This window comes from Myxocyprinus asiaticus, chromosome 17 (genome assembly GCF_019703515.2).
Source record: "Myxocyprinus asiaticus isolate MX2 ecotype Aquarium Trade chromosome 17, UBuf_Myxa_2, whole genome shotgun sequence".
In the NCBI taxonomy this organism is placed as follows: Eukaryota; Metazoa; Chordata; class Actinopteri; order Cypriniformes; family Catostomidae; genus Myxocyprinus; species Myxocyprinus asiaticus.
This window is the reverse complement of record NC_059360.1, coordinates 488,529-508,201: the sequence shown is the minus strand read 5'-3', so window position 1 is coordinate 508,201 and position 19,673 is coordinate 488,529. Positions and strand designations below refer to the sequence as shown.

General features: G+C 39.2%; 1 protein-coding gene across 2 annotated transcripts in view; it reads left to right on the top strand.

Moving 5' to 3' along the window:
- The first annotated feature begins 14,389 nt into the window (after positions 1-14,389).
- The window catches only part of LOC127455376 (gamma-aminobutyric acid receptor subunit rho-1), a 49,185-nt gene continuing 43,901 nt past the window's right edge, over positions 14,390-19,673 (top strand). The window contains exon 1 of one of the 2 annotated variants that reach the window (XM_051723229.1): positions 14,390-14,530. In XM_051723229.1, coding sequence (XP_051579189.1) covers positions 14,415-14,530 — 116 coding nt within the window. In that variant the 5' untranslated portion in view covers positions 14,390-14,414. Of the gene's footprint in view, positions 14,531-15,714; positions 15,844-19,673 lie in introns of those variants that run through there. The other variant, XM_051723230.1, reaches the window with a different exon arrangement.

Genomic DNA, 19,673 nt, shown 5'->3' with positions numbered 1-19,673 from the left:
CACTAAAATCATGTTAACACACATATTGTTTATGTCTTGTGTCTATACTTTTGAAACAGTGAGTATTTTAATGTTTACGAATTGGCCCCATTCACTTCCATTGTAAATGTCTCACTGTGACATTTAGAAAAGGAGGGACGAGTCAAAATACATTTTTGTGGTAATCAATATTATGCTACAAATGCTGTCGATTGAGATTAACATGTATTGAACCCGGAATATTCCTTTAAAAAGGGTTGACAGGAAAATAACCTGCTGTGAAAAAATTCACAAATCAGACTGTTCAAGATTAGATGGGTTTCACTCTTCTTGGAGTTCAACTTATGGAGATATTACCATTATAAAATAAAGAGTCGTAAAATTTGAATGACCGATTGTGGAGTGGAGGATGATGTCATCCGAATTCACAAATCATGAAGAATAATATGCAGCATTATTTACATGTCTATGACAGCGCATAGTGATTTATTGCCCATCGAAGTCTGAATTTCAAACTGCAAACTATCTTTACTACGGTTTCTACGCATGCGCAGAAGTTTAGTTCAGAATACATGTAATGCACATACAAACTAATATTTGTATCCGATTGCAAAGTTTAGTGTAGCTATAAACAATACATTTGGAATCTGCAATCGGGTTGAATTTGTTCAGACCGATGAAAATTAGTGCATGTAAATATACCCAGGGTTTTCCCTGGGTCAAAAAAGGTCTTCGGTGGTGGCTGACGTACATGAGCAATTTTGCGTACGATGTTGGTTAATTACATAATTGCAATTAATTAATATTTAATTTAATAATGTTTACATTGGATTATACAAGTTATTTTTACTATGGGAAATCAATCTAAACTTAATTTAATTAGCACTTTATTTCAAAAGAGCTGGATATAATATTCTGACTGTACATGAATATTTCAGTATTTCTGAGGTGAGACTGCTTTTAGTGAAAATGTTTGTTCCCACTCAACAGAAATGTAATTATTCAACATGATCTCATGAGAATGCGTATGTATTCTTAGGTAAAGTTTGGTACTAGCAAATGTACATTCTCTTACGTTTCACAGACACCAAAACGTACAATATTGACATATTTACGGCATCTAAACATCATTATTTTAAGTATTAACACCCTTAGGAACGTACAAATGTTTACGTGTACTGTTTGAATCAATTAATATTGAATTCATGGAATTAATCAGTGAATTCCATTGCATTTATAATTATTATATTATCAGTTCGATTAGTTAACATTTATTTAACGCATTTGACATTATAATATGACATTTTAACCGTTTCATACAGTTCTGTGTGATTTCTGCTGCCTATACAACGTTTTAAAGGATTATATCACTTTGGGGGCCTGGGTAGCTCAGCAAGTAAAGACGCTGTTTGAATCCAGGGCGTGATGAGTGACTCCAGTCAGGCTTCCTAAGCAACCAAATTGGCCCAGTTGCTAGGGAGGGTAGAGTCACATGGGGTAACCTCCTCATGGTTGCTTTAATGTGGTTCTCGCTCTTGTGGGGCGCGTGGTGAGTTGTGTGTCGATGCCGTGGAGAATAGCGTGAAGCCTCCACACATACTACATCTCCGCGGTAACGCACTCAACAAGTCACGTGATAAAATTTGTGGATTGGCGGTCTCAGATGCGGAGGCAACTGAGATTCATCCTCTGCCACCCGGACTGAGGTGAGTAACCACGCCACCACGAGACCTTAGAGCGCATTGGGAATTGGGCATGCCAAAATTGGGGAGAAAAGGCGAGAAGCAAAAAAAAAAAAAAAAGAATATATCACTTTAACCAATACTAAACCTTAAAATGTTAAAATGAATAAAAACTCTTTTTCAAAAATTGCTACCTCAAGAAGCATGACCAGTGGTTTTGCGGCAGTGATGTCAAATGCTTATTGGCTCTGAAGTGTTTCGTGACTGTTTGCGACTGCTGTATTCTGCGATGTATATGTTTGAATGAGATACTGTATATTGAGTGCATCAGGAGAAGATTTCCAGACATTAATAACGTAAATTCCACTCTCTACCTCACACAAAGCTATTGTAGCGCATTGCCCTTGGGACTACTTTTGTAATGAATTTAGCATTTTTTTTTTTTATAAATTATTGTTATGAAATGTATCTGCTTGTTACATGTTTTATATGCTAAATCAATGGTTAGGTTTTGGAGTAGGTTTGGGATTAGCAGCTGTAAGGGGCCCAACAGTGGCATCTTGGTAGTGCTGGGGCTTGAACCCCCAACCTTCTGGTCAGTAACCCAGAGCCTTAACTGCTGAGCCACCACATTGCATCCCCCTCAAAAATCAAGCCTAATCTACACCTTTGACTTTATCAATTAATGTCGCTAGTCCCTGAACTGTGAAATTGCTTGTGGCCGTTCCTACTTATGGGTCATTGACAAATAAGGTTGTCCAAGGTGTTAAAATGAGATACACACAAACACTTGTATCATGTTCTCAGAAATGTAATCTTTATGTCCAGTTTGGTTTCATAAATTTCATACAAAAACCTTTGTAGCATTTTCTAAAAAAATTCAAACTTTAAAATTGTCATGTGGTGTAACCATCAAGTAAAAAGTATTATAATACTTTCTTTGCACCTTGAATACATGAGAGTTTAAACAACATAATTATTAATTTTCAAAAGTTTTCAAACATATTTTTCAAGGTAAAAAATATTTTTTAGAAATATTATACATTTTAGTCAAAAATTTCAAGAAGATTTCTCAGGGTTACACCACATGACTTGAACAAAATGTGCCTTTTCATAAAAATATCAAAATAATATCAGATGTTTTTAAAACGTCATGCTCAGTCTTAATGGTCTAAAGGTGTCCACTCTGTGTTATGGTTTTTATGGTCAACATAAAAAACAAAATGGCTACCTACATGTTGGTTACAACAATCAAAGGATTTGGTGGACAAAAACGCTTTAAAATGTTAATCATATTTTAAAACACAATTGTTTTATTCAACACTCCTTTTCAAAGTTTTACCATCCACCTAAAACAATACAATTTTTGTGCAAGCATCACATCAGGTTTTCTGGATGACTCTTCCCCTAGAAACCATCATTAAGTACAGAATATATCAAACGATTCTTCAATATTTAAGTCTTCACTTTTCTCTGTCTTTTCTTAAATAATATAGTAACTTTCAGAGTTGAATGGAATGCAACAAAGGAGAAAGGGGGAGAAAATCCACAAAAAACAAAACAAAGAAGTGATTATAGGTGTGGGTGAGAAACAGATCAAAATTTAAGTCCTTTTTTTACTCTAAATCTCCACTTTTACTTTCACTTTCAGAGTAGTCACTTGTAGCAGTGTTGTAGTACTCGAGATCGGTCTCGAGACCACTTTTTGGAGGTCTCGGTCTCATCTCAGAATCGACCGCATTTTTACTCGGTCTTGTCTCGGTCTCAGACAAAGAAGACTCTGGATTTTATTTCAAGACCGGTCAAGACCACAACTGCGGAGATATCACTAAATTGTCTGTGAATTGTCTGATTTATTTGTTAACATCATTACTGTGATTGAATGTAAAACTTCCTGTTACAAGCAATAACTTGACTAATTTCTAATTTGAAATGTTTGTTACTGTTAACTGCTGCCACCCTCCCCGCCCTCCTTCACACACACTCCAAGAAAGTGAATGAGGGAGACAGGAGAAGAAACTATGGCTGTCTGAGAGATATCAGACTAATCTTCTGTAATACATTTGCCTACCTAAACCAGTATTTCCCAACCACTGTGCCCACTAGTGTGCCGTGAAAGATTGTCAGGTGTGCATTGGAAAATTATCAAATTCCTCAAAATAAATAAATACTGTTTTTTTCTTTTTTTTTTCTCGGTATTTTAGTGAAGGCATAGAGATGGTAGAAGAGTTTTAAAGTTGCCAATTCAGTATATTTTCCATTACAAAGTATTTTATGCAACCAGTTTAAATATTTTGTCCATCATAACATCATTGTTCTAACAAAGTCTAGTCCACTGTCAAACGCAACTCCTCACATGCCCACAAAATGATGCTTCATCATCACACTTGTGGTAAAAACATTCAGACAGTGAACCGAATGAATGAATAGAATACAGAAGGTGTATTGTTTTGCTCAAAGACTAAAAACTGTTTATTTGTGCACAGCATAGAGTTACAGATGTTATGAACAGATGTGGCTTACTTGTTGTATTTTCATGAAACATAAAAAAGAATATGAGAAACTGTTGCATGTGATTACTAAAAGCAAATTCTCCTGTTTTAAAAAAGTCCAAAAACACAGTGATACGATGTGTAGATTCTGAGTTACTGTAATTTTAATGGAGCGTGTTTGACATCTGAACCGGTGAATGGAGGCCGGGCGGCTGATTCCGGGTCCTGCCGGATACAACCTCTGTCAGTGCGACTTATGTGGTTTTATTCTCTCTGTCAACAACACGATTTTGACCCGGTGTGACTTATAGTCAGGTGCAACTTTATTTATGGAAATTACAGTAAGTAAATAAATAAATACATAATAAAAAATTTATTTGCTGTGCCGTTGCAAGAACAAATCTACAAATTGGAAAAGACACAAATTTGTTGGTTTTTTATTATCCAATTAGCGCTCTTGACATCTGTGACCTCATTATACATCGTACCTATGTTACTTGCTTTTTTTGCATAGCTGAATTTCAAACATTACGAGTTCACACTACTAAGACAGAAAGAAAACATGGACAAGTTCTTGAAAAGGAAAACTATCGACGATGGTTATGTGGGATAGTGGTGTGCTATGGGTTTTTTTAATCGTAAAAATTGTGCCGTGGCAGAAAAAAGGTTGGGAAACATTGACCTAAACCACAAAGAGTTCATCTGCAAAAAAGCATCCAAAAGAAAATACACAGCAGTATGTAAATTCTGCAATGCAGTGTTTACCGAGATGGCTGGGACCACGTAAAACTTTTATCGGCACTTAGAAAGGAAGCATAAAGAAAGATAAGCTAAGTGTAAGTGATGCTTGCAAAGCTAGCTAGCTAATGTTAGCAATCTTCTCTCGCTGCATTCCATTCAACTCGGAAAGTTACTATATTATTTATTATTAAGAGAAAAGTGAAGACTTAAATATTGAAGAATCGTTTGATATATTCTGTACTTAATGATGGTTTCTAGGGGAAGAGTCATCCAGAAAACCTGATGTGATGCTTGCACAAAAATTTTATTGTTTTAGGTGGATGGTAAAACTTGGAAAAGGAGTGTTGAATAAAGATGGTTACATTGACCCCTGCAATGCCTTTTGATTATTTTATCAAGACATTTCTCATGGTACATTGATACACACACACACACATACACACACATATATATACACTACCGTTCAAAAGTTTAGGGTCACTTACTCATTCTTTATTTTTTATTTATTTTTTCTTCACATTTTAGAATAATAGTAAAGTCATCAAAACTATGGAATAACATAAATGGAACTATGGGAATTATGTTGAGACTAAACAAAATCCAAAATAAATCAAGACTGTGTTATATTTTAGCATCATCAAAGTAGTCACCCTTTGTCTAGAATTTGCAGACATGTACTCTTGGCATTTTCTCAACCAACTTCTTGAGGTATCACCCTGGGATGCTTTTTAAACAGTATTGAAGGAGTTCCCATCTATGTTGGGCACTTATTGGCTGCTTTTCTTTATTATTTGGTCCAAGTCATCCATTTCAAAAACTTTTTTTTTTTTAATATGGTGGCACAATTATATTTTTGTCTACAAAACTAATTTCAAACATTATCATGATAATGATCATGAGAAACATTTCAGGCAAGTGAACCCAAACTTTTGAACAGTAGTGTATATATATGTGGCAATAAAAGAGGTTTAGCTCACAGCATTTGAACGGGTAAGTCCTGCATGTATTAGAATGGGGAAGGTAAGAATGAGAGTTGGCTCATGCTGCGTTCGAAAGGGAAGGCTCACACTGCGATTCGAACAGGAGACAGTTCTATGGAAAGAGAGAGCTCACGGCATTCGAACGGGTAAGCCCAGCAAGCAATCGAACCGGTGCCACTCTGTGTCTGAAACGGAAAGCTGATCAATAACCTCGGAGGGGAGAGCCCGTGATACGAGGACGTCAATGAGTTTGCGTGGCATTTGATGGAGAGGGCTATGCTGCGATTCAAATGGGAGGACTTCTAATTTATATATATATATATATATATATATATATATATACGCATACATACGCACACATACATACACACGCACATACATGTGCACATGCGCCCAAAACACACATGCACGCACACCTGTGCCTATACGTACGTGTGCACGTATACGCGTGTGCATGTAGAATGCATCGACACGGCGGCGGGTGGTGACATGAGTGAAGTTGACAGGTGGTACTGATAAGGAATTTTAGCGATTAGTGGTTGATGAGCTTTCCTGATGTGGAAACGATTGGATCTGATGTAGCTGTGATATGCGTCTGAGGACCAGTGACCGAGAGATTGAATTTGTTGTTCTGATAAACCTTTTTGGGCAGCGGTGGTTGCTGCGCCAATACGGAATGAATGACTGGAGTAGAATTTTGCCAGGATGCCGGAATGGAGGAGGACGGATTTAAGGTGCTTTTGAAACCAGAATCTTGAAACTGTGTGGTTATTATCATCGGTGAATAGCGGATCCAGAGGGGACTTGATATGGGAATGTCTGTAAGTGAGAAATGATGCGAGAGATTGGTAAGGTTGGATGGGGGAGAGCAAATTGAAAATGTAAATCGAATGCCCCTTTTTAAATTGATCTGTTTTGCTTTGTTTAATGAAGAGTCTGATTGTTTCGTTATCTATAATTTACAGGTCTGAGAAGGTGGGATGGATTTTGGGATCGAATTAAGTGTTGACAGTGATTTCTGAGCAGTGCAGAAAGCCGAAAAAACCTAGAATAAACATAGCGTCAAGCGTGCGGGCTGTGTTTAATGAATGGTAACCAAGGCAGAGGGTTGTTAGGCATTTTGTTAAAATGTCGATGGTTAGAGGCATTCTGGTGTCTGGGTGTGCAGGTTGGGATTTTTTAATTCCTTTAATGAGCAGAGAAATTTGGGGGTTATTGATTGCTGGGGCTGACTTGCTGAATATTAATTTGTGGAAGAAATGTATGCCGCTCAGATAGCCTTTGATGGTACCTGGTTGAATGCCTTTGAATTGATTTAGTAATGAAATAAAAGATGAAATGGATAGTAAGGAAAAATTTGGGAACTGCAGCTTATAGGTTTAGTGAAACTGTTTGAAGCTTTTCCAGGCTGTCCAGTAGGTTTGGAGAGTTCTCAGTGAGACTGCTTGAATTATGGAGTCGAGTGATGCAGTGAGAAGTTGTTTGAGAGGATGGACTATAGGAATGTCAGCTCCGAACAGGGAGGTACTGGGATCAGAGTCGAGTCTTCCTCTGGAGCTAATGCTCTAAATTCCTGAAAGGAAAAGCGGGAAAGTGAGTCAGCAATTTGGTTCTTTGATCCTGTTACATGTCTAACAGAGATTATGAATTGGTTACAGGCTGAAATCCAAATTAGACATCTTAGAAACAGCATGAGAGAGAACGGCCCTTGTTGATGCAATGAACTATAGCCTGATTATCACAGTGGACTATGATGCTTTTTGAAGTCCATTCGTTTCCCCACAGAAAGGCTGCAACCATGATGGGGTGTAATTCGTACAGGACTGAGGAAGCTGCTGATTGTGGCAGACTGGTGAGCTCTGGGGGCCAGGTGGAGGTGAATTAGCAACCTTGGTAGAATCCCCCGAAGCCTACGGACAGAGCAGCATCAGTGAAAATTTGGATGTCTTCAGGGAATGAGAGGCAGTCCTCGTAAAAGAAGGTTAAGTCCGTTCCATTGTTTAAGGAATGTTAATCATAACTAGAGGTCAGCACGGCAGTATGGGTTTAGGGTTATTGTGTCATTTAATGCAGCGAAGGATGAGGCAAGGGTGAGGAGGTGCGAGATGAAGGGGCGGCCTTGGGGAAAGATGCACATGGCGAAATTGAGATGCCCGAGGAGGGAGAGGAGCTCTCATTTAGAGCAGCTTTTATTAGATAGGAGGTTGGACATAATTATGATTATCCATAATTACGATTTTCTCTTTTAGCAGGGAGGCTTGAAAGATGTCTGAATTGAGAATGATACCTAGGAATTCGATGGATGAGGAGGGGCCCGCTGTTTTCTCTTGGGAAATTAGAATTCCTAAATTGGCGAAACGTTTCTGGATGGTACAGAGGTGGGCAGCGGGAGGGGCGTCAGGGGGCAAGATGAAGAGGAAATCATCTACTAGGTGAATTAAGTGGGGAACGGAGTAGTTATTTGACAAGCTCCAGCAGATAGCTTCAGACAATAAGTAAAAAATCTTGGGGCTGCTTTTACATCCAAATGTGAGGCGGACAGAAAAATAATAATTCTCTCACCAGTGAACTCCAAAAAAATGCCAGAAATCAGGATGGATGGACATTATTTTAAATGCTGAAGTGATGTCGACTTTAGCTAGCCAGGCTCCTTTTCCAAAATGTTTTATCATTTGGATGGCTTGGTCGACGCTGTGGTAGTGGAGAGAGAATTCTTCGAGAGGAATTAAGCTGTTAATGCTTGAGTATTGGGAGTTGTGCGGGGCCGAAAGATTGATGATGATGCGTTTTTTGCCTGAGAATTTTCTATTCGCTACCCCTATAGGGCTGATGCGGAAGGTTTTGAAAGGGGGGGGCTTTGAACGGGCCGATCATAAAACCTGATTTTAGTTCTTTATGGATTAGTTCATCCACCATTTCGGGTACAGCTAGCACAGATTGCAAATTATTGCAAATAACTAACGTTGAAGCCAGATTTTAAACCATTCAGGAGGTAGTTTGTAAATTGGGTGTCGGGATGGTTTGCAAGTTCTTTAGCAAGAGAAGAAATATTGACAGGAGTGCTAAAATATTTTTTAAGATTTTTATTTTTGAAAGGTTTCGATACAGGGCAGATAGGGCGGGCATGCGTGCCGCCGCAATGGGAACAGACATGCAGGAAACGACAGCGTTGCCTAGGGCAACCAAACTGATTGAAGTTGCAAACTTGTCTGCCGGTTGAAACACTTACTACACTTCCTCTGAAATCACGATCTGGTTGATCGAGGGGAGGGTTGTTGGAGGGGCGTGGGATGTAGCTGGTAGAGTTTTTCTGATCTTTGGGCTGACCTAGTGGGAAGGTTAGAATTTATGAAAGGACATAGTTCAGTTTGATGTTCTGATGATCTACATACTATGCAGGAAATGCTTCGGCAGCCCAGGAAAACTCTGTTATGGAGATCTAAGTCGAGGGCTCCCCAGTATTGACACTAGTTCCACTGCATGACTCGAACAGCGCATTTGGCAGAGAACATTTTATGGTAGGTGTAGAAAGAGAGAGAGAGAGCTCTGCAATGATTGCCATGTAATCATTTAGTTCACGTCGTCTGTGTGGAAACACAGAGCAAATAACTTCTGTATAACGGCTGAACGAAATACAGAATTCTGCCAAGGAGAGCGTACGATTTTTTTTGTTTTCTAGCGTTACTGAAAAGTCGCCGCAATCTAAAAGGCATTGCAGCTCGTTGGTGGGGTAGAGAGAGAGGATAGCAGAAAGGTCTATATCTGCACCTGACAAAATCTGGGTCCGGAGATTATTGGACACTTGCGGAGGTTCCATGGCTGCTGCATTTGGGGGAATAGCTAGAGGCATAGCTGTATGGAGGGTGAAAGTAGGAGGGCGGGCTGGTTGAGAAGGAGTGGGGGCAGAGCCGGCTTTGAAGGCGGAGGCATCCTCATGCCTGGGGTGGCTCCGAAGGCAGGATAGAGTAAGGGGGGAGGAGCTGGAAAAGGTAAACATTGGGCTGGAGCATTTGTCGTTAGCGTTAGGGGGAGAGAGCTGGAGAAGGTTGGTTGAGGAGAAGGATTTAGAGCCTCTGAGGTTGGTGATACTCCGAGTGGTAGCGGCAGGCAGACTCCTGTGTTAGAGTGCCCGGTGGTTGGGAGTGAAGTGAGCAGAGGCTGGAATGGGAGAGAAAGGCTTGCTAGGCACTTGGCCTGATGCCAACACCACGCTGGCTGAAGGCCTTTTACAGGATGGAAGTTTGGTGAGGGAGAAATGGCCTGTACCTGAAACCCCGGAGGGTTGTGAGTGGTCAGGGTGTTTGTGAGCTGGAGCGTCGTGTCTAGAGGAACTGGTAGAAGGTAAGATTCGTCTATCACGTTTTCAGGGGTTTTAGAGGTAGAAGGAACGTCATGTTGGGAAGAGACATATAAATCATATAATTGGATTTTGCTTAGCCTGCGAAAAGTGTGGATGTTAGAAGCGGCTAGAGCTTGGTGAAGTTTATTAACTGTACATTTTGAAATGACAGGTATAGTTGGGTGGTTGGCAGAGGTTAAATATCTGAGTGATCTGGACGGCGGAGGAGAGGGCTGATTCCTACATCTTGGAGTGCGGATTGCTGAGCGAGAAGCTCTGCATCCTCGGCTTGGAGCAGCCAGATCGATAACGCCGTTGGATGGAGAAGTGTCTTTGCCAGGATCGGATGGCTGCGATGAAGCATTGATGGGAGTGTTGAAGAGTTCCTCGTCAGAGGGAAAGAGATCCAGTTCAGACATCTTGCTGGCTTAAGGGTGGGACCCACTTGTCAGGAGAGTTGTCACAGGAAGCAGGTAAGCAGCGGCTTATATACTCCTGCTCGTTGGCTGTGATTTGTCAGATTAAAATTAACATGCTCCTCCCGAACCTCTGTTAATTAACTCCATTATGTAGATAAGGGGTATCAAACTAATTTAGCGGGCCAGATTATTATTATTTTGTTAAACCTTGGTGTACTCATGGCGAGCGCATGCACAGACCATGTTCTTCTCCAGCTAATAAAATCCTGAATCAACTTGCTGCTTTAATAAGAACTATTGGGGAGCACACAACCTTTTTGGATTTTTCCACTGGCCATGTGTTTGACACCGCTGATGTAGAGATCTGCTTGAAACAGTAGACTTTTGACTGCTGTAATAATGGTTGGTCACAATTATTGTGCTGTGGTTCAGCACCAGCAAGCCCAAAAACATGATTGACCACACTCAGTGCAAGTGATTATTACTGGTCAGAAAATGAGCCAATCAGGACTAAATATGGCCCTGTTTACACACCACTTACCTAACCTGTATTCTATGCCCATGAACGGAGCAGATTTCAGCATATCAGGCATAAGACAAAGAGTGAATGTATTGGCTCCATTGTTTTTTTTTTTTTTTAGCTTGTAGCAAGGACAGTGTCATATATTTTTAATGAAAATATTATTTGCAAATAAATAACTATTTTCTTTATGACTTTAATTCTGAAGTTTAAACAACAATCTCCTCCTAAGTGTCTTCTTTCAAAAGAGACCAGGGTTCATGAACTTTTTTATATTTCCAATTTTAAAGATATTTAGTGTTAAATTATAACATTGTACTTTGTATTATATTACCCTGGAATCCATTTTAAAGAAATCAGTTACGAGAGCTGCGATGAGGCTTCTAACACAGCTGCTGAGGGAGTGACAGAACATTTGGTCTGTTTCTCTCTTCTTACGGCTGTTATCCAGTGCTCTGTATTTTTATCTTCTTTTGCAAAGTTGTGAAAGCGTAATTGTTTATTTTTTCTTTTGCTGTTGGAGCAAACAGGTAAGCAAAAATTAAAATTTGCTGTGGTCCTTAATTCACCGCCATTCAAGTTTATCCAACTATGACAACTGCTTTCATGAATGCGGATGTGTGAAAAGGGTCCATTTTATTTGGGGTATGTCCCTGTCAGGCCTGTGCTCAAAACGGAGCCATCAGTTAAAGGAGTAGTTCACCTACAAATGGAAAAATCTGTCATTTACTCACCCTTATGTTATTCCAAACTGTATGCTGTTATTTTTTTTTTCTATATTATTCATTGTATCTGTACATAATAAGATAAAAGGCCTCCCTGAGTGGGTAAAGTGAGTAAATCTGAAAATGATTACTGAATTTGCCACCCAACGATCTAGGCTGTATAGTATAAATTATATTTCAACAATTAATCTAATTTATTTCTCTTTTACAATGCATATATTTCTCAGTTCTTGCCATATTGTATATTTCAGGCTGATTTCTTTTTTGGGTACTGCACAAATCTAGTTTGTGCCAAATAATATGTGTGAACATTGCCTGTTATTTATGTCATTATATGTTAGTTGAATGTACTGAATGAACTTTAAAATAACAGTGTATATTTTAAACCCAAATATTATCACATTTAGAGCCTTTATTCCAAAAGTTATTTCATTCAGCACACTTTTTAAGTACCAAAAAGGACCATTACATTTGTGACCTCAGCACCTCTGACCCCTCCTCTTATGGTTTGGTCCTCTCCAATGTTCAAGACATGTTTACGGCTGTGTTTTGACCCTGTTGCCTCTCCGGACAATTCCTATGACATATCATTACATGGGCAGTGCCAGCACTAAAAGCAGAACAAGACGTTGGTCATTTTCGGAATGGCATACTACCACACTACTCTTAACTATTTCTGTTATACATATAACAGAAGCAATAGTATTATAAGTAGAGTGCCACTGATGCTGAGTGGTGCACTGACACCCTACTAGGGCTTTGGGAAACATTTTAGTGCATTTCTGTCCTTATACTGTGGAAGGCTTTGTTTGGAAAATGTTAATAAAGCATTATTGTTAAATGTTTTTGTAGCAGGCCGGGCGGGCCTGAGCGAGGATGGAGAGGAGCAAGGCTGAGGTGTGCACTTGGGGCAGCTGTGAGTGATGATGGCGTGAGTAGGCGGGGGATAAAGCAGGGAGCAGAGCTGCAGTCAAGAGAGAGACGTAGAGAGAAAGAGACACATTGAAACTGTGTGTGTGTTGCGTCCGCCAGATGGCAGAGGAGATGTTGCTGTCCGCCACAAGGCGGAGGAACCGCTGCCGTCCACCAGGGGGCGGAGGAGCCGTTGTCATCCGCCACGAGGCAGAGGAAACGCTGCTGTCTGCCAGGGGGCGGAGGAGTGGCTGAGGACCAGGTGGGCGCATGTTTGCGGGAGCCGAAGAAGAATGCTGTCTGTCTCTCTCTCTCTCTCTCTCTCTTTCTCTCCCTCTTTCTCCCTCCCTCTCGTGCTCTCTCCTTCTCTCGCTTCCCTGCCCTCCCCTTCCCTTAGAGTGGTGCCTGAGTACCGGAGGCAGGGAAAACCATCCGGCACTGGGTTGACTGGAAGGACCGCGGTTCCTCTCCAGAGTGGGAGGGGAGTAAGTACAGGCCAGATGGGTCCCCGGCCTGAATCAGGCGATGGGGGAATGTGGCAGGCTGGGTGGGGCAGAGCGAGGATGGAGCGAAGCAGAAGTGTGCACCTGGGGCGAATGATCTCGCCCAGCTGTGAGTGATGACGCTGTGAGTAGGCGGGGGATAAAGCCGAGAGCAGAGCTGCAGTCGAGAGAGAGACGCAGAGAGAGAGAGACATCTTGAAGCTGTGTGTGTTTATGTTGCTGTGTGTTTAGTTTGATGTTGTGTTTGGATTAAAGTTTGTTGAATGAGCATCCGGCTCCAGCTTCCTCCTTTCCCAACTGAACAGAGGTCTTTCACTCTTGTTTTCTTTTCTTTCCTAAGAGAGAAATAAATGCATTTTAATAGGAAAAGAAGTACATACTGTATACAGTCAACTTTTAGCACTTTCAGAATCTGCGATTAATTGAGATTAAAAATGTAATGGACTGAGAGTAATAGTTTGTTAGGAAATGATTCTATACCAGTCTTGTTCAAGAATGTGACAAGGCCAAAGTTCAAATGTAGTGATAAGATTGACAACAAATTAAATAATAATAATAATAATATATATATATATATATATATATATATATATATATATATATATATATATATATATATATGAGTGTACAGAATCAGCCACAATCTGTCATTGACTGTAAATCTGAATCTGAAGCACAAGGCTAAAATATCCTTCCATGAATGTAATACAGTGTGTTTAATTTGGGACTATAGAGCAAATTCTACATACATGCATGGGAAACCATTGCAGGAAGTATTTTTAGACACAGTCCTAACAGATGTGTGCAGATTGACTGAGACAGACAGCCGGAAGGGCCACATCTGTCTGTCTGTCTGTCTGTCTGCGCAGCACTGACCTCAGCAGGCCGATGCAGAGCGCAGCATCATTAGGAGAATTGCTTTGGGGAGGCGCATCGCAAGCACTGGACAGATCAAATATGTGCCATCTGACGCTCAGGATTTATGGCTTTAGTCAAAATTGCTTTTCCCAGTGTGCAGATTAAAGCTGGGTGGGATATTTGCAGGGCGACTGTGTGTTCTCTCTGAACAGAGGATGTGCGCAGGCTGATGTGTGGAGGTGTGTGTCTGAGAGCTGAAGGACTATGAGCAGCATGCAGCTGGAGACTGTGTTTGTGTTCATGTGCGTCTGTCTGATGGGCACTGCAGGAAGAGCCTCTCATAAACGAGGTCACAAACTGGAGAGCTACAAACAAAGCAGGTAATAATGCAATGCAAACTGCCTCTGACTGATGAAAATTATGATTTCTGGGTTCAGTTATGTGACTTGAGTTAGAAGAGAGTAGAGGCCCCACATATGTTTTGAAAGTGTATTTCCTCTCAAACTGATTCCTGACTCTCGGATATCCAGAGACCACATCTGCCCCCCCCCCCAAACCCCCCCCCCCCCCTTTACATTCTGCATATAAGTCTTAAAAATTTGAATAAAATGAATGACATATTTCAGATTTTGCTCTATTTCTAGGTAAATAATCAAATATAAGTAAACTGATCATGCGCTGGATAACATCAGGTTTTGTTCATGTCAGCTCCAATGCATTTATATTCAGTTTTTTACGCTGATAATATGTGTAATGAAAACATTTGCATTAAATTAGAATAGAATTGAAAATACACGAATTTTCACTACTTCTCTCAGACTTTTGTATATAATATAGAAAATGCACTAACAATTATGATAATCATGAAATTGAAAGAGTCAAACATTTATGAAGAATTCTCTGCTCAACAATGATGTAACTTTCTTTAAAAAAAGACTATAGATTCTGACCATAAAGACCAGATGCGTAGGATCTAAATTTCAGCGTGTTTTTCTGATTTTCTTTGTTAAATGCTTAAAGTTCTGCCAGTGTGTGTAATGGAGGATTGTGTATGAGTGTGTAAAGCTGCAGTTTCACCCTTCTTGACTTAAATGTTTCCAGAATGCACTTGAAAAGCTTCATCCCTTAAGATGTGATAATCAGACAGCATATGGTTGATGTGATTTGCTGGAGTTTCTTATCAGCAATGATCATCTAGTTCAGTCACTGTAAACCCTTTAAACTCACACAGCTTTCTTTCTAACTGACACAGTGGACATCACTGAACACCACTGATGCTTATAGTAGTTTCCTTTCATCATTTTAAACCAATAGCAGATTTCACTCAAACATGTTAAAAAGGAGACATTTGCCAAATACTTTGGAGAGCAATTGTATCTTATTGCACATTTAGTTTCCCTACTGAAAGATGAAGTCACCTGCACCATTTCCTGCCAATAAAAACAGCAGTGTAAAACACATTTGTGACAGAGTGAATGCTGAGCTTGTGTCAAATTAGAGCGCTGGTTTTGTTTTGTGCAGTCGAGAGGATTTCTGTTGAGCGGATTATTAACCAGCTGCAGAGCAACAACATCATGACTACACGTCTTCTGTCCATCTACAAATCCATGTTGGGTGTTGAAGAATTCCTCCGCTGTGATGGACATCATCTTACATACTCATGTGATGTAGAATTAAAGATACATCCTTTTTGGTATAATCCATATTTAGAAATTAAACTAGAAATGACTGCACACAATAACAAGAATAAAATAAACTGCTGGTGACCTTCAGTTATCACATCAGCAACATTTTTATTAACAGTGCAAGAAAAGAATTTTCTTATAGAGTATTTTTGTCTTCTTTTCCGGTAAAAAATATTGAAACATCCATAAAACTAGAATAATAACTTGAAAATAAGAATGATATGAGATATTTAGGGCCCAGGCACTGAAAGTGCAGAGGCCCTATTTTTCTTCTGAGGATTATTATTATTAGGCAGAGGTGGGTAGAGTAGCCAAAAACTGTACTCAATTAAATGTACAATTACTTAAAAAATAAATAAACAAATAAATAATAATTACTCAAGTAGAAGTAAAAGTACTAACATAAATAATTACTTGAGTAAGAGTAAGAAAGTATCCAATTAAAAAAGTACTCAAGTAGTGAGTAACTCGTTACTTTCACAAATGACATAATATACGTTAACTTCCCTATATTCCACTACAAAATAGACATTAAACATGTATTACAGAATTATTATTATTAATGGAAATTCTGTCATCATTCACCATCATGTTGTTCCAAACCCATATGACTTTCTTTCTTCCATGCAACACAATAAGGAGATTTTAGACAGATTGTTTGCCCTTGTCACCATTTACTTTCAGTGAATGTGTTTTTTTCTCCATATTTTTAAAGTGAATGGTGACCGAGACTGTCAGTCCCTAACATTCTGTCTAACATATTTGTGTTCCACAGAATACAGAAGGTCACATGGGTTTGGAACAACATGAGGGTTGGGAAATGATGACAGAATATTAAATTATGGCTGAGCTATCACTTTAAAGGATAGTTCACCCAAAAATGAAAATTCTCTTATTATTTACTCACCCTCATGCCATCCCAGATGTGTATGACTTTCTTTCTTCTGAAGAACACAAATTAAGATTTTTAGAAGAATATTTCAGCTCTGAAGGCCAAAATGTTGATGCTCCAAAAATCACATAAAGGCAGCATAAAAGTAATCCATAAGACTCCAGTAGTTAAATCCATATCTTAAGAAGCGATATATAACAGTTGTGGGTGAGAAACAGATCAACATTTGTCATTTTTTGCTAGACATTCTTCTCCCTGCCCAGCAGGGGGTGATATGCAGAGATGAATGTGAATCAACAAAAACACAAGAAGAAGAATGTGAAAGTGATCTGTTTCTCATCCACACCTATCATATCACTTCGGAAGATACTGATTTAACCACTAGAATCTTATGGATTACTTTTATGCTGACTTATGTGATTTTGATTAGCTTTAAAATGTTGCCACCATTCACTTGCATTGCATGGACCTACAGAGCTGAGAAATTCTTCTAAAAATCTTCATGAGTTCAGCAGATGAAAGATAGTTATACACATCTGGGATGGCATGAGAGAGAGTAAATAATGAGAATTGTAATTTTTGGGTGAACTATCCCTTTAAGGGCTCTTGTCAGATCTGGATGAATTTGTCAATAAGAAGAGAGGTTTGGAAACATTTCTAGTAATTATTACGGTGAAAACGTGAAAATGTCCCACAAGGACATTATATATAATGCTGAAATATAAATCAAAGCAAGATCATGCTTTATTAATGCCTACTTTAGCTATTTCATAGATTTAAAGTCCTGCATGGATTCTTATTTCAGTGTAGTTTCAGTTTTCAATATCAAAAGAATTTAGATAATTAGATCTGTACAGCAATACCGCCGCTCTCTAAATCCATCCGGTCATGGAACACTCGCTGTGTCTGAAACCGTCCCCTATCCACTATATAGTGCACTATTTCAAGTGTCTGCCTAGGAGTGTCTGAATTCTGAGTGAGCCACTTGTTCCCTACTTTTGTTAACTTATTCTTACCCACAATGCACTCTAATTTTGAGTGTACATTTGATGTACACTTGACAACAATTAATTATCCACAATCCACCATGGGGAAGACGTACGAGCTGGGAGTTTACTGCTCCTTCACTCCTACAATGTTTTATTTCATGCTGAATGTATTAAATTACTTTTTGACAAATCATTACTTGATTAAAATAACATAATAATATATAGAGAGGCAAAACATGCAGATACATTTTTAAAATGTACTCTTTATTTGATCAAATGTGTTTACTCTTTATATTAACATATATAATAAAAATGACAAACAGAATGAAGATTTATTGTATTAATATATTATTTTATAAGAATAACAAGTAAGGCCCAAGTATTACAAAAGTTCATATGTAACGTTGTTTCTGCGATAGCTCCAGAGCTCCGACACTTGTGTATACATCAGTATCCGAATTCACTCACTCATTTCTTTCACTCCCTGCTGAGATATAGTGCACTCACTGCCATTCACTATATAGGAAATAGTGAATGAGTGAATGATTTCGGATACAGCCACTGTCTTCGCCATACTATTACCTTGCGCCCACACATCTCTCACGCACAGTATTAAAGTTGTTTAATAAAGTTTGGGACACAGGGAAAATTCCAGTGGCATGGAAACAGTCGATCATAGTGCCAATTTTGAAACCTGGGAAAGACCAATCAGACCCCTCAAACTATAGACCAATAGCACTTACATCACAATTAGGGAAAACTATGGAGAGAATGGTAACTGAGAGAGTAACATATTTTCTAGAGAGTAGAGACCTTTTTTCTCCTTTTCAAAGTGGTTTTCGCAAAGGTAGAAATACAATGGACCCTATCATAAGCCTAGAGTCTGAAATTAGGAAAGCCCAAACAAATAAGGAAATAGTGGTAGCAGTATGATATGTTATGGAAGGAAGGACTGCTTATCAAATTAAGTAAGTTTGGGTGCTGGACTTCCTATTTGGCAGGACAATAGAGGTAAGGGTAGGTACAGAATCCTCAAAAGTATATCAAGTAGAGAATGGAACCCCACAGGGCAGTGTTTGCAGTCCAGTGCTATTTAACATCATGATTAATGATATTTTTGAGCAAGCTGATAAAAGTATAGGGAAATCGCTGTATGCAGATGACGGGGCTTTATGGATAAGGGGGCGGAATCTAAAATATATCGAGAAGAAAATGCAGACTGCAATTGAGATGTTGGAACAGTGGGCCAATAAATGGGCTTTTAAGTTATCTATAGCAAAGACGCAAGTGATCTGTTTTTCTAGATGCCATAAGGCAGTATTCTTGAAATTATATGGCCAAACACTTGAACAGGTCAATGTGATCAGATTTCTTGGGGTATTGTTAGATGAAAAGCTGACCTGGAAGCACCACATTGATAAAGTAAAGGACAAGTGTAAAAATTTCAACAATCTATTAAGATGCCTGTCAAGACAAGACTGGGGAGCAACCAGAGCATCATTGTTGAATATATACCAGGCCCTTATGAGAGCTACATTAGACTATGGGTGTATAGCCTATATGTCAGCAGCAGAAAGTCACCTTAAAGTCACCTGCTCTACATCCAGAAAGCTGGATGTAGAGCAGGCACAAAGACTACGAATATGCAGTGGAGCATTTAAAACATCTCCAGTAGCTGCTATACAAGTTCACTCTTTGCAAGAGTGAAACTTATGCCAGCATACTGGATTTATCTGAAGGGGCATAATAGCTCACACCTTACAAAGAACATCCTGGAGGACTGTTGGGAGAACAATAAAACCAATTTTAGAAGCTTTGGATTGATAGGAAATATAAAAGCAGAAAATGAAGGTTTGTGTAACATACAATACAGTCCGACAGTTCCATCTTCAGTTATTCCTCCATGGTTATTTGTGATGCCATCAATAGATTTAAATATACAGCAACAACTGAGGAA